We start from the raw sequence: 24,909 nt of genomic DNA on the forward strand, positions 1-24,909 counted from the left end.
AAAAGCAGATGAAGGGCATCAATCACATATATTTTTAACAAAGATTACATTACAGTTTTTAAATACATACTTTGCCTATTTCACTCTAAGTTCAACAGTTCAGAGGTTATTAAAGAAATCTAAATCTAGAAACAAACAGGGGTGGGAAATAATGTAAAAACATATAAACCCTGTAGGATACAACCAACTGAGTCAGACCTGCAAAATATACTTAATTTTCTCACTCACACAAGAGGATTTAAAGAAGCTTGTTTGTATCTGAAGTGCAAATAAGCTTTAAATTGCCTTCAGAAATCATTGAGATTGGAGTTCCAGCTAAAGAAAAAATGGGTAAGGAATAATAGGAGAGAAATTTCATAGAATCATAGAATCACTTGGGTTGTGTCCTGGGTTCAGCAGTAGCAGTCAGTTTTTCTCCTTCTTAGTAGCTGTTGCAGCACTGTGTTTTTGACTTTTGGCCTGGGAATGGAGCTGATAACACTGATGTTTAGACTGACCAAGGACTTTGTGAGTCTCATGCTCTGCCAGGGAGGAGGGGAAGCCAGAAGGAAGCGGGGACAGGACGCCTGACCCAAACTAGCCAAAGAGGTATTCCATACCACAGCACGTCATGCCCAGGGAGGTAACTGGGAGTTACCCGGAAGGGCACGTTCGCTTTTCTGTCGGGCCGTCTTTTCCGGCGAGCGGTATCGTATTCTCTTCCCTTGTTATTTCTCTTATCATTATTATTATTGGTGGCAGCAGTAGTGATTTGTGTTATACCTTAGTTACTGGACTGTTTTTATCTCAACCCGTGGGAGTTACATTCTTTCGATTCTCCTCCCCATCCCTCTGGGGAGTGGGGGGGAAGTAGACTGCGTGGTTCTAATTTACAGCCGGGGCTTAAACCACGACAGTTCTTTTTGGCGCCCAACGTGGGGCACGAAGGGTTGAGATAACGACAGATCTGACCGGAGTGTGTCTAATCGTATTTGTGATAAGCGTTCAGTGTTTTGGATTAATAGTCACTCGTCACAATGCTGATTTATTGGCTCTCAAGGTTGTTGTTTTTGATCTCACAGTCTCAATATGCCGTAGCTTACTTAGAGCCAGTATTTGCTGTGTTAGTGTTTTTCAAGTGTTGGGCTTGGGCTAAGGTTATTGTCTCATTGTATTTTATGGTAATGACTTGTAATACAATAGAAAAATTGATCATGAAACTGATCTGGCTTATGTTCCCAGTGTGGTCACCACCTTTATACTTTGGGAAGTATATAATACAAATGCTTAGCAACTATACATCTTTTTTCTCCTTCCTGAGTGGTCATGAAGGAGACATTCTTTTACCCTCCCAGTGCCCCTCCCAGACCCTTTACAGCATCGTTTGAGAGTTTTGAAGTTTTTGAATGGCCTTTTAATATTGTTGAGACCTGTTTGCTGATTGTGATGGGGGTCACCATGTTGGCATGCATACAGAGTGTGTTTTGTCCACAACCATTACGTCTGATCTCAAGAGTTAAGCAGAGTCAGGTTTGGGTCTGGTCTGGGGTTAGACGACAAAATAGGGGGACCGAGAGATTTTCCCCGAGGCTGGACAGCCATGAGTGGCAGGGTGTGTGGGATAGTATGGGCAAGTATCTAGGTCAGTGGGCCCCTCCAGTGTTTTGGAATTTCACCACCGAACAAGTGCAAAATCCAGAAGAATTAGTAAAACACTTAAATGAGGTGTGTTTTCATCCTGGTCATACCAGAGAGGGACAAATCATGTCAACGTGCTAGGGCTTGGCCTATGCTTACAGGGCCTTGTTCAACACTATCCAGCACCTTCAAAAGGAAAAAAATGTCCCTGTATCTGAGGGCGAAGCAACAGACAGCACAGCTACTCCAGCTCCGAGCACAGCAGCTACACCACTCCCAGCGACAAGTACAGCCACTACTCAAACTTCGACTGCAACAGACAGTGAAGCTACCCCAGCTCCAAGCACAGCAGCTACACCACCCCCAGCGACAAGTACTGTTGCTACTCAAACCACAGTGATAATGACTGCAGCTAAACCAGAGGACCAATTCATACCAATATCGATTGCCCCTGTACGCAAGAGAAAAAGCAAAAAAGAGGCAAGAAGGGTGAAGCAAGATGAAGAAACAATGTATTCACCACCCGGGCCACCACCTGATCAGGAGTCATCATCACATGATGAAGAAGAAGAAGAGGTGACTTCTCGACCTCGGACCTCAACCGAGCTATGGAATATGCGAAAAGATTTTACCCGTCAACCAGGGGAGCACATCATCACCTGGTTGCTCCGATGCTGGGACAATGGGGCCGATGGTCATGAACTAGGAGGTACGGAAGCCAAGCAGCTGGGATCACTTGCTAGAGAAGGGGGAATTGACAAAGCAATTGCAAGAGAGAAAAAGTCCCTCAGTCTTTGGAGGCGGCTCTTGGCAGCTGTGAAAAAAAGGTTTCCATACAAGGACGATGTTATGAGTCGTTCAGCCAAGTGGACTACTTTAGACAAAGGCATCCAGTCTCTGAGGGAATCAGCCATCACAGAGATGATCTATCACATCAAACCAAATAACGGAGATATACCCATAGACCCAGATGAAGTCAAATGTACACGACCCATGTGGCGAAAACTTACACGGAATGCACCGTCATCATATGCCCATTCATTGGCAACAGTAACCTGGAATGACATAGTACCCCTAACAGTGGATGAAATGATTCATAAACTCTGAGAGTTCGAAGACAATCTCACCCCTTCCATCATCTCAGCTGTGGAAAAACTGTCCCAGGATGTCAAACAATTGAGGGACGATCTATCTGATTTATCCAGCTCCTCACGTGTACCAACACACGTCTCAGCTGTTAACAAAAGACGTCCTATTGTTCGAGACAGAAGATATAGAAGGCAAACATCACGGGCCACCCTATGGTTTTACCTGCGGGATCATGGAGAAGACATGACAAGGTGGGATGGAAAACCTACTTCAGCTTTGGTAGAACCAGACGAGTTCTGCAGTGGGGGGGCGATCAGCATCAGCGGGCAGCGATCCAACACTGCACACAGCCTCTCCTGCTCTGAAAGACTGTTACAAGAGATGGAGCCCAACATCATGGACCGAATGGACTCAGTAGCTTTATAGGAATTGGTCTGTGCACTAAGATAACAGTGCACTGAGATGAGAGTGAGGGTATGTCCTGAGTTCAGCAGTAGCAGTCAGTTTTCCTCCTTCTTAGTAGCTGTTGCAGCACTGTGTTTTTGACTTTCAGCCTGGGAACAGGGCTGATAACACCGATGTTTAGACTGACCAAGGACTTTGTGAGTCTTATGCTCTGCCAGGGAGGAGGAGAAGGTGGGAGGAAGCAGGGAGAGGACACCTGACCCAAACTAGCCAAAGAGGTATTCCATACCACAGCACGTCATGCCCAGGATGTAGAACTGAGAGTTCCCGGAAGGGCTAGATCACTGCGGGGTGGGGGTGAGGTACCAGTTGGTGAGCGGTTGTATTCTCTTGCTTGTTATTTCCTTTATCATTATTACTGTTAGTGGTAGCGGTAGTGATTTGTGTTATACCTTAGTTATTAAACTGTTCTTATCTCAACCCGTGGGAGTTGCATTCTTTTGATTCTCCTCCCTGTCCCTCCAGAAGCGGAGGGAAGAAAGGTGGGGGGGGAAGTAGACTGCGTGGTTCTGATTTACGGCCTGGGCTTAAACCACGACAGTTCATATGGAAAATGTGGGATCTGAGCATGACGTGAATGGTATGGAATAAGGGGTGGATACTGTCCTGGGTTCAGCAGTAGCAGTCAGTTTTTCTCCTTCTTAGTAGCTGTTGCAGCACTGTGTTTTTGACTTTCGGCCTGGGAACGGAGCTGATAACACCGATGTTTAGACTGACCAAGGACTTTGTGAGTCTCATGCTCTGCCAGGGAGGAGGGGAAGCCAGAAGGAAGCGGGGACAGGATGCCTGACCCAAACTAGCCAAAGAGGTATTCCATACCACAGCACGTCATGCCCAGGGAGGTAACTGGGAGCTACCCGGAAGGGCACGTCCTCTTTTCTCTCGGGCTCTCTTTTCCAGCGGGCGGTATTGTATTCTCTTCCCTTGTTATTTCTCTTATCATTATTATTATTGGTGGCAGCAGTAGTGATTTGTGTTATACCTTAGTTACTGGACTGTTTTTATCTCAACCCGTGGGAGTTACATTCTTTCGATTCTCCTCCCCATCCCTCTGGGGAGTGGGGGGGAAGTAGACTGCGTGGTTCTAATTTACAGCCGGAGCTTAAACCACGACAGGTTGGAAGGGACCTTAAGAATCATCCAGTTTCAAGCCCCTGCCATGGGCAGAGACATCTTCCACTAGACTTGACTGTAATTTGATGGTAACCGAAGAAATAGTACCTGAAATCAGTACTTAAGAAGTGATGGCAATAAGAAGGCAGGTAGGATGTATTTTCCTAATACAAAATTTTTGCTGATGACCTGCTCCAAAATTAAATATGTAAAAGATGTCCATAAAATTCAGAGCCTTTGGAGGCCTAAAGGACTGCAGCAGCTCAGGCCAAGGTATGGAATGGCAATTTGGGGAAAGAAATGCAATCAGAGATTAGCTGCTTGAGACTGCTTGGTTGTTAGGAAGGATTCCTGCAAAAGAAGGGTGTCAAAGAAGGATAAGGAGGAATTCTGTCATCAGGAGACTGGTGGGATTCTTAAATAGCAGGCAGTGTAGTGGACGTTAAGCACAGCAGATGTGAAAAGAGAATTAGGCTCTGGTACCTGGCTCATATAAAAGAGATGAGAAGGCATAAAGACATGACAGATGCAAAATTAAAGTTCCTATCTTCACCTTGAAGTTCAACTTGGTGGGCTCAGAGAGCATGAAAAGAGATGGCAGATGCATGGAGATTTTCCAATAGGATTAGAGAGACTGGAAGAAAGATGATGTTTTGGAAAGACTGAAGGAGATGGCACAATAAAATTGTAACATCACTATCACCCCCTTTAGGTATTTCCTTCCATTTGCTACACACTCAAGCAACCTACTACCTCTTCCCTTTCTCGTGCCTTTTCCTGTTTTGGTTTAGCCTAATGATTTTTTTTTATCATATCACATTGGGAATAAAAAATATCTCAATCTCTTAACTTCTCCTTAAATTTCAAGCTGTCCTGAACAGCTTTACTCCATACCACCTCCACATGACATCCTGGCCCTAATCAAAATACAGTTGGTATTTGGCCACAACACTGATTTTCATAGTAAATGAATTCATCAAAAGGTCAGCTCTGAAAAATACATAATCACCTTGAACATTAGATCATTTTCAAACCCAGATACTATTTAATGGGTGGTTAAAACACTGAGCGAACATCCATGCAATGCCAGGTAGGCAGACACAGGGCACAGGGCAGGAAGAATCAAGAACACATTTATAGAGAGATTGCTGGGTGCGTTAAGTAACAGTTGAAACCTGAAACCTACCATTATTTAAAATCAAATATGCTGAAGCTCACTGCAGTCACTAACATGTATTCCTGGAGTAAAACCACTGCAAGGAACTACAGACCTTCAATATGTTTTTTTATGTTCAATTCATTGCAAAAAGTAATGGATGTCACAGACAGTTAAATGATTCACTTTAATTTGAACAGCTGAGGTATTTTTTCTGAGACAGAGATGTCTGCCACAGCTGAAGTGAGAAACTTTGATTGTTTGCATTGGCTCCATCATGCTGTTGAAAATGTCTCTTCCCATTACTCACCAACACACAAGCAAAATACATTTGGTTTAATTATCCAGGCATTACATATTAACTTTCCACCTGCTGTATTGCAAAGGATAATAGCTCAGATCCTGCCAGCTTTCAGTGCACCAAATTTCAACAAGAAACAGTTTAGCTCACTTCGTGACACCATAGAGACTAAATACATAGATGAAACTAACTGCTGCACTTAGTTTTAATCAAGCAATATTGCCAGCCCACAAACCAGTGCTACCGGCTGCTCTATAAGATCTTAACATATAACTTTGGCTCAAATTATTAGGTTTCTTTAATGGCAGCTATAATGTTTGGGGATTTTTTTTTAAATCTGGTTGAAATGTCTGGTGCATTTAGCAGCTCATGTTAATCTTACAGGTCATAAGCAGAAAGTCATGGTGAACCAAAGGAGTTGCAGACTGGCCATGTCTGTTTCAGATGCCATTGCAAGAAAATCACACAGCCCCACTGGAACTTGGGTACCTTAAAAATCATGGTTTCTGACTTACTGGATTTTAGTTTGCTTCTAAATTAAAAAGAAAAAAAAAAAAAGAAAAAGCATTACCTTCTTCCTTTCTTTTCTTTGCTTCTTCTTCACTTCTCTCTTTAGCCTTTAATGCTTCATCTGCTTTAGCTAAAAAGAAATATAACAAGTGTTACAATTAGTTAATTTATCTTGCCAAACAACATTTCCTATTGTTTAAACCCAATTTTAGATTCCTTTTTGTAGGTCCCACAATGAAGTAGATGTGCATAAAAGAACAGAATTTGGTTCTACATGTATTTTCCTTAAAGACTCTACAACAGTTAAGACAACAGCATAAGTGATATTATGGAGAGTAATTTTTGCACATAATACTGGATCAAGACAAATCTCTGGATTTGTTTTTTTATGAAGTAAAACTTTTAAGAGTTTCTTTTTTCTTAAACACAAATGCCCCCTCCCTACTTGTCCCCAAACCAAATCTTTATAGGTTTGGTGCAGTGCATTTAAATGCAGTGCATTTAAAAACCAAAAGATTTGCTACCATAGTGAGTAATCCGTAAGACCTCTTTTGAGGATAAAACAGAAGCCAAACAGTATTTTCAGGGACAAAGAATTGCAGTTAGCATTTAAAATTTAAAATAAGAGTCAAATACCTATTACTTAGTATTAAATTAGGTAGTATAATTTTCTCTTCACTGCAATTCATAGCAGCAGTACTTTACTCATGTTATGACAGTACTCTTTAAAAAAAATCTTTTTCCCTCTAGAAACCTCTTCCCTTATTACTTAATTATCTACTAGTTGCTCAACTGCAGGGGTTTTCAAACACTTTACTACAGATGTTAAAGAAGATTAAAAATATACAGCACAGTAACAAGGGACTATCAATATACTCTGTAAATTAATTAAATTTCTGTTCTAGCACATCATTTATTCCAAAGCATTAATGTCTCAAAGGAGCCATTCTCTTTTATTGCCATCTCACTGCCTGATGAGTGAACTAAGTGAGAAGAAGCCTCTAATAGCATTATACTTGATGAAATATTAAGTTTTAAAAAGTATCACCATGTCAAAAGGAAAAGAAACAAAAAGAAACAGAATTTGGAACTTAAACCAGCCTTCTTAGGTAATAAAATCACCATAAACTGTGGCGCAAATAGCAAATGCTTATTCAGTTTTGCAAATACTTAGTCCTACGACCTAGTGAATTAACCAATACTTTGTGAAAACAAAATTCAGCTCACAAGTGGGGTGTCTTCTGACCCTGGTTTCTTTTTGCAGCCAGTAGCTACACCTTCTTAAAATACACAAACAGCAGTGTTACAAAATGATAGAAGTAATTACGTAGACATCTGTTTCCATTTAAATGCTTTTATACATATTTAGACTACATTTAATGTAATGAAATATTAAACCTTTTCTGCCAATGAAGATCATTACAAGAATCTATTAAATTAGATAATAAAAACAAACTGCTAGTAACTCTAAAGACTTTTACTTCATTTACACTTTATTCTCCTTGGTAAAAGGACAAGGATAATAGAAATTCCATTTAAATTCAATTTTGGTTATATGTGTAATTGCAGATATACCCCTTGAGTCATGTAAAATGCTCAGCTTATGTTTCTTTCAAATTATCCCGCTCAGATTCACATTCTACTCCTTACAACTGTCTTCAATATGTATTAGCAGAGCTCATTAGGCTGAAATTTAATAATGCAAACATCAGGTGGATTTCAAGAACCTCCATTATCAACACAAGATGGATTGCTCATATAGCTCTTGGGCCAACTGGGCACAATTTAGATTCAATAAACTACTATGCCTAAATTTGATTTATCTGTTCCACTATGCTACTTTGTTCTTCCTCACCAATTTGTTGCTGCACAGGAACGATTCATTGGATAACTCAATGGTTATCCAAGGCAAAAAAATTATTAAAACACACATGAAAGATGTTGCTGGTCTGTGACTAAATTTCTGTTTTGTATTTGTTATCTCTACATCATTAATTTCCAACCCATGTGACTATAGTTAAAACTTCCACTAGCTGAAAAAGAGCTCTCCTTTGTAGTCCTGGGTAATCATATGGTCAATGTAGCAATTTAGGAAGAATCATGAGGACAATTCTCTACACAAACTTGCTCATTAACAACAATTTAACATACCCCATAAATCTACAGAGCATTATGTTTCCCAGGTTACAGGGCACTGTCCATTACGGCTAACGTAAGTCACTGAACTCATGTGTTGCTTTAAGAATTTAATGCTAACAATTCTCTTAAGTATTTTAAGTTTTCTGTCATTATTCACTGGCAGAGCATCACTAAAACCTGAGATTTAAATCAAGTTGCAGTTAAACAACAATAAAAGATCCTGACAACTTATTTTATACACCCTCTCTATATACCCAAGGACTACTACATCCTTACACCATATTTTAAGAGTGTGCAAGACCACAAACAGCCCATGCTGGCCACTTACAATTAAAATCACTTTAAAAGACCTGATATTTGGAAGAGAACCCAGTTCTCCTGCAATGCACTTCCCTTAAGCCGGAGTAGGACAGACAGCTGCTTATCACCCCACACCAAAGAAGTCACTTCAGCAAAAGTCTGGGTTTAATTGATCCAGGGAGTTGGGAGTGCTGAGATTGATCCTGAAACTGGGCTTCCTGCATGGATAAACAGCCAGCATGACGAAAGCCTGACTGCCTACAAAGCTTTCTAAAATATAAAATAAATAAATGAAGAGGTGCTCAAGCTTGCAGCATTTAAGAGCTCATCCAACCTCAGATAAAATTACAATTCTATTGATTTTTTTTTTTTCTCTGAAGGATGGGAAAATGACACATGGAAAATGTTTCACATGTTTCACTACATTAAAATAGTAAGTTGTGAAATGCAGATATTTGCCAGCAGTTAGTGGACTATTAATACAAGTATAACAGGATGAAAGAACATTTTAGTAATTTCCAGGTGTCCTTTATGGAAATGCTTGCTTCAGCCTTGCTGGGATCAGCGGCTCATTATGCTGGATGCAGCACAAAGGAAGAAGAAATAATTCCTATCTTTGCAGTGAGAATAAACCATGAGCAAAGAGTATGAACACACTACTCAGACAAATAAACACAAAGCAGAAGTGGAACAATATTGCTAAGTTGCAACAAAGGCACTAACATTTAATTAAAACTAAGCTACATTAAGTATCGCCTCTGTTACTAGAAAAACAAACAACAAACTAAGACCAAAAGATCCTTCATGTTTCCATATGCACTAATATCTTAAATCTGAATATGAGAATGTGTTTTGAAACTCAGACCAGCTCTTTGATCAACTTTATTTCACCTGCTTTCCAAACCTGATAACTACATAACTAGAAACCCAACCTGTGTCACAGCCCTTTCTGAAGAGGCAAAGGCAATTGTCATGGATTTGGAGAGCCAGTGGAGGCTGCTGCCAGTCCAAGTGGAGAGATTCCTAATGGAAATGCAGGTTGCCTGCCAGACATGCAACTTTGGTTCCTGTTGAGAAGCAATTATTACATACAGATCAACAATTGTGGATCAATGAACGGTAGGTAATTCCCTGGGCCTTGACTGGAGGGATGAACTAGGTCCACTCTTTTGACTTGCTTTAACCCATTCAGTGCAGACCTGCAATGCCAGCTGATCTTTGGCTTATGCTAAAAAGTGCGGAGAAAGAAGAGACACAAAGGAGACAAAATGAAGGAGGGGAGGGGAAGGAAACAGAAGGAAAGGAAAAGAAGAGGATGATTTTGTATACTTTCCAGTTTGGGAAAGAGGTATGGTAGGTGTTTCCATGTCTCTTTGATATCATCTGTAAAATTCTGAAGAGGTGATGAGACATAAGAAATTAAATATAAGATCAAAGAAGAGCAATTTGGGAGCCGAGGAGAAACACTAGGCCATAATACCAGCTGATACAAATTAGCATAGCTTTACCAACTTCATCTCTAGATCCCATGAATTATTGTATGCTTTGTATTACTGATATTTTGCAGAAGTACTCAGGTTTATGTTCTGACACTCTGCCATTCAAGCAGACTCTACTTGCTTGCGTACCAAATATTCACTCACACAGAATGCCAGGTTCCTGTCCATTTTCCCCATCCCAGCTTTCTATAATCACCTAGATTTCCTCTTTAATTCTTTCTTAACTAATTCTATTAATTCAGAGCCCTCTTCCCTCTAAATTGTTACTCAGTTACAGGAAAAAAAAGTCTTCCAAGAAATACCCTCTCACTTCAGAAAAGATGAAAGTATTTTAATGAACTACAAGCATTTAATAATCTGTGCCCCTCCTAAATCATATGATATGTTTCCTGTTTTCCTATAACTTCATCATTTTTTACCTACAAGCAAAAACCAAGAAAAGAAAAAAAAATGAAAAAGAAGATAGGAAGAAAAAACCAAACAACCCCAGAAATTGAACAATCTCACAGGTTTAAGAAAATATTTTAAGCTCAAAACATTAAGGATGATCTTGTTTCCTTCTACATGGTATGACATGTATTTGACATACATTCAACAGTTACATTACTACTTGGTGCCTTCTCTCTTCCCAACAACCATCTCAGGGCATTATCTAATTAATGTGCTTCATTCAATGCCTACTGAAATCAGCCACACTTCCCTCATACTTATTTAACTTCACAGTTTGCATAAATAGTTATACAAATTGTTGCACTGATGGTAACTGATAATGAGGAAATGAAAACACCCCACATGCTACGCACTCCATCATAGTGATAGAGCATCGGAGACTCCCAGGTGCCCAGGAAGCACCAGGGAAGCCCCAGAAGAACCTGAGGGTCAATTAATTTTGTTGTCTAATACCAAGTTCCACCGTACCCTACACGGCTTTGAAGAAGTGACTTGTTCACCAACTTAAGATTGAGCACAGGGTCATCCCCACATATAACAGGTACATGAAAGCCTGGAGCAAGCAGGCATAATTTCATGGGAACATGTTGCATCCCAAATGCTTTTGCAAAAGTGAGGGGTTGTAGAGCTTCTAAAGAGAAGGTCCCCAGTATATCAGGAAATATTTCTCTAATCAAAAGCTCTTGGTACTATGATCAAAGAAAAAGGATGGTCACCAATTAGCCTGACAGTTTTCAAGGTGGAGTAATGTCCTGGGTTCAGCAGCAGCAGTCATTGTTTCTCCTTCTTAGTAGCTGGTGCAGCGCTGTGGTTTTGACTTCCGGCCTGGGAACAGTGCTGATAAAAACAATGTTTTCAGTTGCTGGTCAGAATATTTAGTCTGACCAAGGACTTTGTGAGTCTCATGCTCTGCCAGGGAGGAGGGGAAGCTGGGAGGAAGCAGAGACGGGGCACCTGACCCAAGCTAGCCAAGGAAGTATTCCATACCACAGCACATCATGCCCGGGGATGTAACTGGGAGTTACCCGGAAGGGCTGGATCACTGCTGGGCGGGGGTGAGGTATCAGTCGACGGGTTGTGAGGTGTTGTATTCTCTTCCCTTGTTATTTCCTTTATCATTATTATTATTGGTGGTAGCAGTAGTGATTTGTGTTATATCTTAGTTACTGGACTGTTCTTATTGCAACCTGTGGGAGCTACATTCTTTTGATTCTCCTTCCCATCTCTCCGGGAGTGGGGGGAGGAAGAGGGGGAGTCAGTGAACGAGCTGCCTGGTTGGGTTTAAACCACAACAAGTAAAAAAACCCCTTTATGAACAGGAGCAAAAGTACTATTTATACTCTTCAAAATTGAAATGATTATGCTTATACAATAAAAATGAGATAAATTATTTCAAAATGTCCAGCTTAATGACAATGCACAAAGGAAAAACAAAAATGGTGAAATGCAAACTAATGTATTCATAATTTGAACAAGTTCCCTAGCTGCAACATACGCAACTTCAATAAAACTCTTAAATCCTAACAATACCCTTGAGTTTCTTTCCAACTACTGCATCCAGTATTTTCTAAATAATTTCAGAACCACCTTTTTAAAAGAGTTTTACTGAACCAGCTTCCAGCTGCTGCCATGTTCCAACATACGAGCTTGAAGCATGGGCAGGATGCCTCAAGCCATCACAGGGTCTGCTGCATCAACCTGACACAATCCATTTCCCTAAGGTAAAAAGACAAATACATTATTAGATGAACCATCAGTGTGGAAACAGTCAGCATTGTCTCAGAACTGCAACATGTGTACTTCAAATGGCAACAGGGTATTTCAAGCAGCAGACTGGCCAGGAGGGTAACCTTGACAGAGTTCTATGGCTATTTCAGACTCCTGAAGTTCAGCCAAACCAGGAAGGACCCAGCACAGTGTGGCACTGGAACATCTTGTCCCCGGTGTGTGGTGCCCTGGGATGCCCACATGACCCTTCACTATGAGCACACAAGAGCAATTGAACCGTACGTTCTGGAGCTTCCCTAATGCTTCCTGGGCACCTGGAAGTCTCCCATGCTCCGTCACTATGACAAAAGCGGCACCACATGGCAAGCAAGCACAGCATGGGATGGATGTTGGGAATGGAGCAGATTTTCCCTCTATGTGCTTCATTCTTGAGCACAGCAAGAGAGCAAAGCTATAGTGGTTAAAATGCCCTAAATGTAAGTGATAACCAAGAGAAACAGCTGTGAGTGTACCGAGGAGATGCATCATACGCATGTGGGAAGGAAGCAGGCAGAAGTAGACTGGTGTCTAGGCAGCCCCGTGTTTTCAGAACCAAATATTTCAACCCTTATTTTCACAAGGTTTCACAATAGAGTTGTTGGAATCCCTAAAATCACTGCTCTAACAATGCTCTGTATCTAGCTAATAGTTTAAACAGTTAAAAGTATGGTGTGCAAACATGCCTTCAAGTTTTTCCTTGCCTACATACTGAAATAAAAAAAAAAAAAAAAATCCCTAAAGTATCTTAAAATGCAATGATCATTGTTGGACAAAAAGTATTGTTTTAACTATACTGTTAAGCTATAGCCGGTTAATTCTACTAGCAATTCATTTTCTTTGCTGGTCACTTAGCCTTGCTAATACTTTAAACTTTCTCATCAGTTCACATGGCACTAAGGAGCCAATGGCCACCTTTAGCTTACCACGAAGATGTACAAACCATGCCTGCAAAAATCAATAGATTCTGTATTAAAACATGCTGTCTTACTGCATGACATGCTAAAAGGAAATGTTGTAACAACTTCTTTGAAGAGTACAGTATATGAGGAAAAACAAGGGCAAAAAAATGCAGCAGCTTTTCCAGAGGGGAAAGAAAAACAAAGACAGAAAGTAAATCGTCTTCACAAATAAATCATCTTCTAAATAGCATAAATAATATGCATCAGCCCATCTCCACTTGAGAGCTGCTAAAACTAGTGGTTTTCAATGCTTTTGTGAAGACTCAGTGTATGGATATCATCATTACTGCTACACTTAGTTGTATGAGAAGCATGTCTCCCAAGTCACACAGGTAAGACAAAGTCCTATAACATACATATAATATTGTTTTCTCTTAATTATTGAGTATGAGAAAACTGGAAAATTAACAGCAACAAAATTGAACTTCAATTTAAAATCACAGCAGTTTCTCTTCATGTATTTTGCAGCACAGTGAGATGATGATTTTCCCCAGGCTTTCACTATCAATTTCTCATCTGTAGATAACAGCAGCATTCATCTGCATTAATATTTTTGAACACGTGAGTACAGAGCTGTTCACTGCTTATGGGTACTGCTTAAAAAATGACTGGGTATAGGCCCCATGGCCTCTGCCTGAATGAACCAAGTGCCATGATAGACCTGAAGGGAGCACAGTAACGATTCAGCACCTCGCTAAAAAGGGAAAACCCCGACGGCAGCTGGAGTGGAACAGGGACCAGCCTCCCCCCGGGGCATGGGTGCCTCCAGTATTGCTCCTGGCTAGTGGGATGGGCTGTGCAGCCGTCCCTCTTCGTTAACAAGGCTGGTGAGCAAAGCAATGTGCATGGCTTCCCAGCCAAAGTCCATTTGAGGTATTTATACTCTAAAGTAATTTGAATAACTTAATTCCTCAAAAGAGCCTCACTGGAGAGTATTGCCAAGCATGACATTCCCTCTTGTGCTTCAGGTAGCTACACTTCAACCTTTGTAAAAGCCATGCCTATGCTCTGTGTAAATCAGACTGGGAGCAAGATACAATGCTGGAGCAGGATTCTCCAACATGGTTCACCAGCTGTGTCAGTGATGGCGGGTGCTCATAGGACTGACCCCTGGAGTGGTGGAACTGCTTAGGTTTTGGGAAGTATAGAGCCATTCCCTGATGGATGGGCATGTTAGAGTGATGCTTTCACCCTGATCAGCCTTGCGCTGTGCCAAGGGAAAATAGTTTCAAGCAAAGATGCTAATTAAAAGAAATCAGAAGAATATTAATTATTTCAAGGTAGAAATATAGGGCAGGTGCTGTTTTGGGGGTGCAAAGGACATTTCAGCAGAAAGAGCCCCTGCAGCACGGCCCTCTCCAGCACCATGGGAGAAGTGTGGAAGGTACATGGAAGAGGCTCAGCCCCATGCTGGCATGCAATTTGATTTACCAGTAAAATTAAAAAAGAGGCATGTTAGAACCCTCACCAACTGCAGAGTGCAAGTTGTTTGGGGGAAAAGAAAAAATTTTTAAAACCTCCAAACAAGAAACAAACCATAATTGTGGACTTTCCAACTCTTCAGACTTAAAAATAGAGGCTATATATTTCCAGACATATCTCAGGAAAAGGCGGCACACAAACTCAAAACACACATACAGACATTACATCTAAAATGTTGCCAAGCCATCCACGATACTAATCAGAAGGACTTAACTATTTCCTTTCAACACAAACATTTTTGCACTTATAAAATATTCAGTCAGCTCACATACAGAAATACAAGTATAATCCATTATTAATTTACAAGACCGTATTTAATTTACATGCTATTTTTCTCTAGTATATCAAATTTATCAAGGCTCGTAGAAATCCTCTCTGCTGAATATTCATACACTGACATATAAAGTTATCTATTATACATCCAAAAAACTTCCAACACAAATTCAAAACAACTACTTTTTCAGCTATTTCCTAAGGCACGAACAGAAGAAACAGAGTCCATGAACAGAAGAAACAGAGTCCAATAGCTGTTAGTTCCAAACCAGAAGTGATAACACCGTACGCATTTTTATTGTACGAGATTCATGCCATTTTTCTACACTTTTGTCTTTTCACTCTGTGCTAAAATAACATTTCTCCAAAATACAAATAGCACAAACATTCGGGCAGCCACTTGTCTAGTCCATCCATGGGTCAGGGTCCCTAACCCTGTTGTCATGGCTTCACTTAGCACTGTCCACTCTCATTACATGACAGCTGACTAATACATTATGATACTCAAACATGAGAAGTTCCTGCCATTGCTGTCTAAAGTATTACACATAATTTAATTATGCTACTGACTTTAATTACAGGTATTGGAGATGCCCAAATGTGATGGTGGGTGCAGGACCTCGCTGCTCCCTTCCCCAGCTCTGTTGCTTGCGGTTACAAATTGCCCCTAAGCACAAATCTTTATTTCCAGCTTCTCTGCTTCCCCAGGGAAGAACACCCAGCGCTGTGTTTGGCTGGAAGACGTTATCCCACCAATTTCTCCCGGTGTAGGGCCATACTAGACCTTATTTTTCATCCTGTTAGCAGCATTCCTGCTCAGTTCTCTACCCTTAGTGATTTTGAAAGTATTTCCTTACTTTGGTATAATGTCTCCCACTACAGTGCAGCTAGTGAGTGTCTGCTAGCACCCATGTGGGCTTTCCAGAATATTAAGCATATTTTTGGTAGGAGATATGTCCAGTAACATGTGACTCACCTTAAAAAACTCAAGCAAAACACAAACGTTTTCTTCCTCTTGTTCTAATGTTGGGTATAAGCAATATATTTGTGAGGATAAATCCTTTCATGCCAACCAGGCAAATTTTCACTGGTTTCTTTTATTAACTGTTACTATTTTCAAAATGCAGTTTGTGGCCAGCTGCTGGATATAAATGACATGGGGCTGTAAGAAAGTAAGGCATAAAAGAGAGAATATCCAGTATCATGTATACCTGCCTACCACAAAATAGAAGTTATTCTGAAGTCAAAATGGGTTAAATATTAAACAAACTTCTCTAGAGAGAGGGGGGCATGTACATCCTTGTCCAGAATATTAACATTCTGGTCATAAACCTGTAACGAAAAAATACCCTGAAAAGGCACAAGAGGTGTTGGGAAGCAAAAGGTAAGAACTGACAGATAAAATCCAGCACTGGCAAGCAGGGCTGACCTCCCCAAAGACTTTTCATATCCCGGTTACTGCCTACTGTATTAAGACTGCCTTTCTCATCACTTAATGCTTATTTTCATCACTTTGCTTAAAATATTGATAATCAATTAGGGCTACGTCTGTTTTGCCACAGAATCTGTGTCACAGTCTATCAGACTGTCAGGGCCAATTCAATCCTCATTCAAAGTTAATTTTTTCTTCATAAATCTGCCTTTGGAGGAGTCATTAGGCGCAGAACATAGCCCGAGGTGCAATCACCTATTCTCTTTCATTAGCGGCAGGCAGGGAAGGTGAGGGAGATTATTAGAACTTTGGAATGATCACAAAGCAGCGTGCTGCCTGTCAGATCCCCCCAACATTTAATTCATCTCGCCAACTCGCCAGTGCGTGCTGCCAACAGTTTTAAATGGACATTATTCATGAACATCTGTGACATGCTGAATATTCTGAAATGGGAATGATGAAAAAGCAGTGCCCCCTTTGACTTGAAAATTAATTCTATGGTCAAAACAATTAGGAATATAACAAACTTGTTTTGTGATGTTATTTTTAGCCCTCCAAGATATTCCACTTAAAAAGCTATTATTTCAGAAATGTAGGTATATAAACATAAATGTGTACACTCTGGATGGGAGAGCACAGTATGTTATGGCATTAAATAATGATGTGCATTTCCTTTACCATGGAAATAACAAGTCGTTGGGTTAGAGTTTTTTAAGCAATTACTGAATTAGTTAGCTTCACTATCTGGTATGTTGATACATTTCTAAAATGTAGCCAAATGAGATGACACACTGGATTTTAATACGATGCCATAGTGAATTATTGTGTGCTTTTACTCATGGTGGACACTAAGATGCAGTGTGTGAAACAGATTTCCAAAATCAAATGTATTTATTGCTGCTTCTCTTGTCAAAATGAGCACCCAATGGTCATTACAGCATTTATGTTAAGAATGGCAGAAATGCTGGTACAAGAGACTGGCATCCACAGAAACGAAATGAAACCTCTACAGTCTCTCTATGCAGCATCCCTTAATACATGCAAGGGTTTTAAGATGTAGATACTTTAAGGAAAAGTAATTTACATCCAGTGAAATAACATCAAGTAGTTCCTTGAATTTTACCACGAAAGTTAAAAGAATAGTAATTTACATTTTCTTCTGTTATTACTATGAAAATGGTCCTATCATTAGCAAACTTCTCACAGCCCCCATCATTCTTCTCCCCAGATATTCTCGTTTTCCAACTGCAAAATTAAGGGCCAGATCTTTTGCGAATTCAAGCTGGCACAATCCCACTGACTTCAATAGAGCTCAGCAAATTTACTCCAGCTGAGGATCTGGCACTAAATATTTATTATTAGTATTATTATAATAAAGAAGACTTAATCAGCAGATCTTGGCTGGGTACATTCATGTATTATTTAGTGCATTTATAATTTCTTTCTTTCTCACACACTCTTTCCCACACACGCATCTGATAAAAAATTCAACTGAAATATGTTTTAACACTAAGGATTAATTGGCTTAAATTGCTTCCGTGGCTCTTGACTCATCGCAGTGGATGCTATTAAATATTGCAAAGATTTGCTTCTATCTCAGAAAAGGCCGTACATTACCAGCTTCGACATCTTGTAATCAAATAATGTTTCACCTAAGACCCACACCCCCCCAAACTGCAGCTGAGCTCAGGAAAAGAGCATAACTGAATACAATTCTTGTCTTACCTGATGTTTAGCATTGGAGAGAAAATTATTTCTTAGAATAATAATTTCAATGGAAATGTTTAAATGGCACCTTCTTCTGTGGGAAAAGGGTGGGAAGAGGAAGAAAGAGCTTGGGAAAGGAAAAGGATGGCCTGGAGTTAAACATTTCCGTACTCTACTGAGCTAATAAAAAAGGCAGCAGTGTTTGGGAGAGAAAAAATAAATACCAGACATAAAAATCCATGGAGTAAATGATGATGCTTCAGGAATATCTTTCAGCTTAACTGGAAAACTGAGAAGTGATCACTATGAAAAACTCCAACTTTGATTCAACTTATTTAAATTGTTTTTAAACCAGTATTTTTGATAAAAGTTTTTTCTTTCCCCCTTGCACACCACGGATGAAGAATGAAAGAACAATGGAGAGTCTTCTACGGAAACAGCTGTAATGGAGTTGCTGAGCAGGTTTGAGGAGGCATGGATTTTGTGTCAGTTATTCCTCAGTCAGCTTCAAAATTGGGTAGGACAATCCTCTATGTAGCAATAATGGACAAAAAGGAGAGACCCAAACAATTCCGAAGCCTCCATTATATTTTACGCAGTCAAGTTACATTTATAGGAGAATGCCATCTTTTATTCAATCTGTAAATTTACATTTTCCCGTTTTCTTTCTTTCCAGCCAGGTTGGAGGGCACAGTTTTAGCAACTTCATGTCTCCCATCCCTGCAGCACTATTACTCTAGTGAACTAGAGTTCTTTCATTTTATGCAATATGCATGTCTAATTGATGGTAATTTCTATCTCAGAAATAGGAAATATGCTTTTATGAATGCATTTTCTAACCAACATCATGTGAAATGCAAACTGCAGGATATATCACAGTATAGAGGCTGAGTTTTGCCAGTGTTCTTATTGCTATTTGGATTTCAACAGACAGACTGGATCCTTTAGGTCTTCTTTTGACCATGTAGGAATCTCAGGAAAAATGTAATTTCTATGTTGACCACAGATATAAGGAAGGTGTAAACTACTTAAGTGACACCTGATTAATCCTAGTCTGAAATAAGACCAGTAAAAATTATAAGCAACAAAGGGGGAAAAGCCATAAAAATACAAAGAAAGTATTTCAAAGAGCTCGTATGCATCCAGTATGGTTGAAAGCCATCCTTGAAAACGTCCAACACTTGTTCAAATACCAGTCTTGGAAACAGGGAGATCATTTCCAGGATAGATGCAGTCTAGTCCCAAGGAAGTTCATAGTTTTGGGAACAGTATGGGAAGAATCTGAGACTCTCCAAGAAGTGTCCAACACAGTGGAGCAAACTGCTTCAGAATAAGTAAACCTTAATGCCAATGATGCAACTTTTGGAAAGTTGTGAGGACAATTTCACATGAACAAATTGAGCCCTTGGCAGAAGCAGCAGGTTTAGCATAACTACATGAAGCCTGCTGCACAGCAGGTATCAGCCAAGCTCTCCAGCTCCATGAACCGGGCCCCATCAATCCTATGTCCAACCCTCCAAAGAAGCACTCATTCCTGATGGAATCTGCCAGCCAATTATCTGCTGCATCTGCATGAGACACCAGCTCTATGTTGTACTAACCACATACCTCTATGAGAAAATATAACAGCTCCTCCATATAATTTCATAAATAAATTATATTACTTTGAAAAAAATACTCATTTGCTTAACACATAGCAATAAATATTTAAATTATTTCTGACAAAAAACTGGAAATGCGTATCAAATACAATTGTTCTTTTAGTCTGGATATTAGGAGCGACAGCCGGTTTTTCTTTCCAGGGTTAATAGCAGAATTCAGTCTGACAGTTTGTCAGCAAACTTGAAAAATTCAGTCACAAAACTTAGATTCAAAATGAGCTCTTCTTTCATATGCCAATTTAAAAATGTCAGGAATCACCACGTTAAGTGAAAATCAAGTAGATGACAACTAATCTGGCTATCAAAAGCAAGCAATAAACCATGAAGTACTTACAAATGATTACAGGGAACAACATCAAGAAAAGCCAAACCAGCCTAAAGCACCTTGTAGGGCTACAAGAATTTTCATCTGTCCTGGGTTCAGCACGACAGCTTAAACCACAACATCATCTCATGCTTTTGAACCGAATTAAAACATAGAGAAGAAAACAGCGTAAGTGGCTCCTGTTAGCAATGCTGCCATCAAAGACCCATCTAGACTACAGTGTTAAAAAGTCTTTGTAGCTTAGCAGTTTCACATAAGTTCTCACAATAGCTTTTGAAAATAAACCTTCATAATGTGTGAGTTTCATTCTCCTTAGTTACTTCTGGGCACTGGCACATGGCTACCACCTAATGACCAATAGACTTTTCCATTAAGTATAGTCTTTGGCCACTCATCTGCACTGGAAACCACCAACAAACATCGCAAGAGTTGCTGTACCGCATAGTACAAATAACAGAAAATTGCAGAGATAATTATCCAGATTAATTTCACTGGTCTTCCTGGTGCAAGATCCAGGTATCAGCTCCAGCCAGGTGAGACACATCAGAAAAAAAACAATCACAGTCAACCCCAGCTGTGGCAGCCAGGGGAGCACTCTACAGCATATAAAACTTTTCCACGTATGACCCCAGGCAGGTGATAGAAACACCACCCACTAACGAGTGGGTGCCGGAAATGCTTTTGGGTACTTCTGAGCTGAAAAACTGACAAACTTTGCACCTTCTTGGTGTCTTCCTCAACAGAACTACTTACTCTTAACAGAACAACAGAAATTCTGGATTTCCAATTGAAGAACAAAACTACTTATATCTAAAAGATATCACTTGTATATATCTCAAAGGCAACAGCTAATAACATACAAATCTACAAGTTTTTCCATTGCACAAAGATCTAAACATTAGGATACCTTGTAAGATAATTTACCATCATTATTTATCATTTCTACAGCATTTTTCCTGAAAGCACTGTCAAAATGATGTTGCTAAAGCTGGCCTAATTCAAATTGCAGTCAACAATGTTGAAGCCCTAAACCTTACTCAAATTTCCACCTTCAGAAATAAACATTTATAACTAAAGATATAGCTAGAAAGACTAATGAAGAGTAAGGAAATGCAGCTTAACCTGTTTGTTGAAAAACAGTATCAATTTCTCTCCTCACTATTTGCAATGAAGTTCCATTTAAGGAAGAAGTAATAGCCATTAACCATGGTTTAATCCTAGTTATTAATGGATAGTACTGTAGAAGACCACACGTTTTTAATGCCAGACATTGCCACATATCGCACCTTGTCATGCTGCCCGCCACTGAGGCAGCCCCACTTTCTAGCACTTCTCGCAGCTCCTGCCCCAGTGGACCAAGACAGTGACTGGGGAGCCTGGCTAAGCTGCCCCATGGGAAGGCTTGACATCTGCCTGGGGTCAGCAGGGGGGCAGAGCTTTTATGAGAGATCTGAGCAATGCTTCAAGAAGCTGTCCTGTAGATCTCAATTGATCACGTGCCCATGATGACAGTGCTGTTTCCTGGCTATCATGGGCTACTGGGAAGTGATGGAGTGTCACCCTCTTGCTGTAACAGCTGCCTTGCTGGGGTGCTGAGGGACTCCACCACATGAACAGGGTGCTGCACAAAATATCTTCCATATCCTCAGTCTTAGCATCTCATAATTTAAAACTACCTGAAGGTGGTACTTCTCTCATCCCTGGTATTGCTACAGTTACTATCACTGTCACAGACAGGAATGAAAATCTGTTCAGTGCAGGGTGGTTAAAGTGCAGAACACGCATCCCACCTCAGTAACACATTTGTCTTGGATTTGTCTTGAATTTGGAGTGACTGAAGGGTGAAAACATTATCATCCATGTTTGTGTGAGCTGAACATCATGACTAAAATTGCATCAGCTCAAATGGTGGGTCTGGATTTTCAAAGCACAGTGTTTTAGATAAGAAAATCTTCCCTGTGGTCAGAAGCCACCCATAGGGCAGTCTTCCCCTTGAAAACTGCCACCATTCTCTGCATGACTCCTTGTTTCACCAAGCTTGGCCTAATTGCACGCTCACTGCTGGAGATGGGGATGCATTTGCTTGGGCAACGCAAGTTTTACTTGCAAGTATAGTTTTACTGTACTTCCAATTGCAAATGATGGAAAAGTCAGTAAATATTTTGAGTTCCTGAAGCACTACAGACCTATCTGAAGCCCATCAAAATAAGCAAACTCAAAACTAAGCCCTCACAGAAATGTTATGTATTTTTAAAAGTATTAAAGTTATTTTTAGATTTGTTATTTCAACCAGCTAGATAGAAACAATGCCCCAAATGATGAAGATAATGCTTTGTTTACAGATTCTGGGGTTACAAGGTTATCCCAACAATCAAAAGCATGAATAAACAAAGAATATTCCTTTTACACACAGAACATGCACTCTTGGATTCTTTGACTGTGTCTGAACCTTTGCTCTACCCGAGTGCCTAAATTTGATAATATTAGGAACCCATTCAACAACACAGAGGCTATTTAACCATGGACAATCTTGGACAGATTCTTAAATGTCTTGAATAATGGGAAAGGTGTTAGAGAAGAACATCATTTGCAGCAAAAAAGAGGGAACATAAGTTTCTTGTGATGAAAGGGATACAGTGCATCTAGACAGCACTATGTTAACAAATAATTTGTACCAAACATGGCCATATCAAATTGAATTAACTTCTAAGCACAAAATTACACTTATAATTACAGTTACAAAGGCACAATACAATGTAAACTTAATCAAGAATGGAGTACAATTAATATATAAATATCAGTGCAAGAACCAGGAAACATTTTGGAGGGTTTTTGAAGAAAGAAGGAACTTTTTTTACCCTACTCATGGCCATTTTCTACTTTTACCATGATGTTAATAAAAAAATCTTTGCAAGCAATGTAAAACAAAAAGGATCAAAAAATAATTTTTTTTTAGTCCATAAACACTGAGACATTATTAAAGAAAACACTGTTCTTGAGTATTATCACCAAACGGTTTCAATATCAAAGATTCACAAAGATACTGACTGCGGCATCTAGAAACGATGAGGTAGAAAACCAGGGGTCCAGGCACGGAAAATGCACAGGATTTACTGTGTATTAACTGCAGAATCATAAGACAGGTCTCCAAAGGAACTTGACATCTGGCACCAAAAGGGGGAGTGTGTGTCACAGAAAGATTTGTGGGAAAGACATTGCCGATACCAACACACACTCAATTACACTTCTGATAGCCTTGAAAGCATTGTGCACAAAGCCCAGCAACATGCACCACTCTGCATAAGAGTACAGAACTCCTTCTAGTGAAAAAAAAAAATTATGGGGAACTATACATTATTGGCTTGTATCATTAACTACTAGAATCATTTACTGTACACAGCATTATTAAATATTCCCCCAGAATAAAAGGAGTAAATATATTGCTTAAATATACAGTGGCTGACTGTAAAATTTCATTCCAGATTAACTGATGAAGATGAAGAAATGCTGCTGAAAACACACAATTTATCTTCACTATGCACAGCAGATCACTCTTGGAATTATGCCAGAGGCTATGTGGGTTTGAATTCAATAGCTGCATTAAAAGAAAACTAGACCCCTACTACACACCAGTCTGAACACCACTGAATAAACAGTTTGCTGCAGCACTGCTTAAATAATTCAAAAAGGAACTTTGGGTATCAAACATTTTTCTGAAGTATTGTATTTCTTAATGTATTTAAAAAAAAATCTTGTTTTTAAAACTTCTATTAAAATCCATTACAGTGAATGGGAAAACAGAAAAGTCAAAGGCTGAAAACCACCAAAGGACTCATTTCTAGCAGAAGATTAAGAAAGGTTTGTCATCAGTGAGAAAGTCACCTCCAAGGTCACGCATCTTATAATATACACACACATTTACACTTACTCATCTGCAACCTTGAGAGATTCCAACTGGATCTCGTAAGTCTGGATAGCATAATTCTAGTTCAGACATATGTGCATCTATATATTTGTATGGAGCTATAACAAAGTAATAAATAAGCAGCCCTATTCAACACTAGGAATTCCATAAACTTTCTCCAATTAGATTTCCTTTCTAGCTAGCTTTAATTTAGGATTGGAGTGCTCTGCAAAGTCTGCTTTTGCAGTTTACTTCAAGAGTGTATTTCATTCATTCTTAGAAAATGTAAATAATTTGAAATATTAAAACCTCACTAAATGTTTAATGGCACACAACTACAACTACAACAAGAGGGAATGCACATCAAAGACCTTGCTGAATTGGCAGCAGTGCACCTCTGCTGAGACCCATCATCCATCATCTGTCAAGAAGAATATACTTCTGAACTTACATGTGCCCCTACATGATGTCTGTCTATCCTTTGTAAAAAAATCTGTTCTTCCAGATGAAGATCTATCAATTGTGTTAATCCACACCTCTTAATTGCATTGTTCAATAGCTTTATCATAGCTTCAAGTAGAACAGAGAAATCACTTACGGTAAAACTTCAGGTGAATGATGAAACAAACGCCATGTCCACATTGGCAAACAAAACAGCACAAAAAGAGTGAATCCATAAGCAAAGAGGCTGGTGCCAAAGACCCAGTGTCCATTCTGTACAGATTTCAAGAGTTCTTACTCCAGACAGTTAGAGCAGAAC

The 24,909-nt window shown here is 39.7% G+C and overlaps 1 protein-coding gene across 1 annotated transcript in view; it reads right to left on the reverse strand.

Annotated features, from left to right (window-relative positions):
* Positions 1 to 24,909, reverse strand: part of RSRC1 (arginine and serine rich coiled-coil 1) — a gene marked incomplete at its 3' end in the record, with an annotated part of 170,644 nt that overhangs the window by 30,166 nt on the left and 115,569 nt on the right. Inside the window, exon 7 of the mRNA XM_080623604.1 lies at positions 6,313 to 6,381. Coding sequence (XP_080479730.1) covers positions 6,313 to 6,381 — 69 coding nt within the window. The remainder of the gene's footprint in view (positions 1 to 6,312; positions 6,382 to 24,909) is intronic.

The sequence above is a fragment of the Psittacula echo genome (genome assembly GCF_963264785.1).
Source record: "Psittacula echo genome assembly, chromosome: 7".
NCBI classification, from domain to species: Eukaryota; Metazoa; Chordata; class Aves; order Psittaciformes; family Psittacidae; genus Psittacula; species Psittacula echo.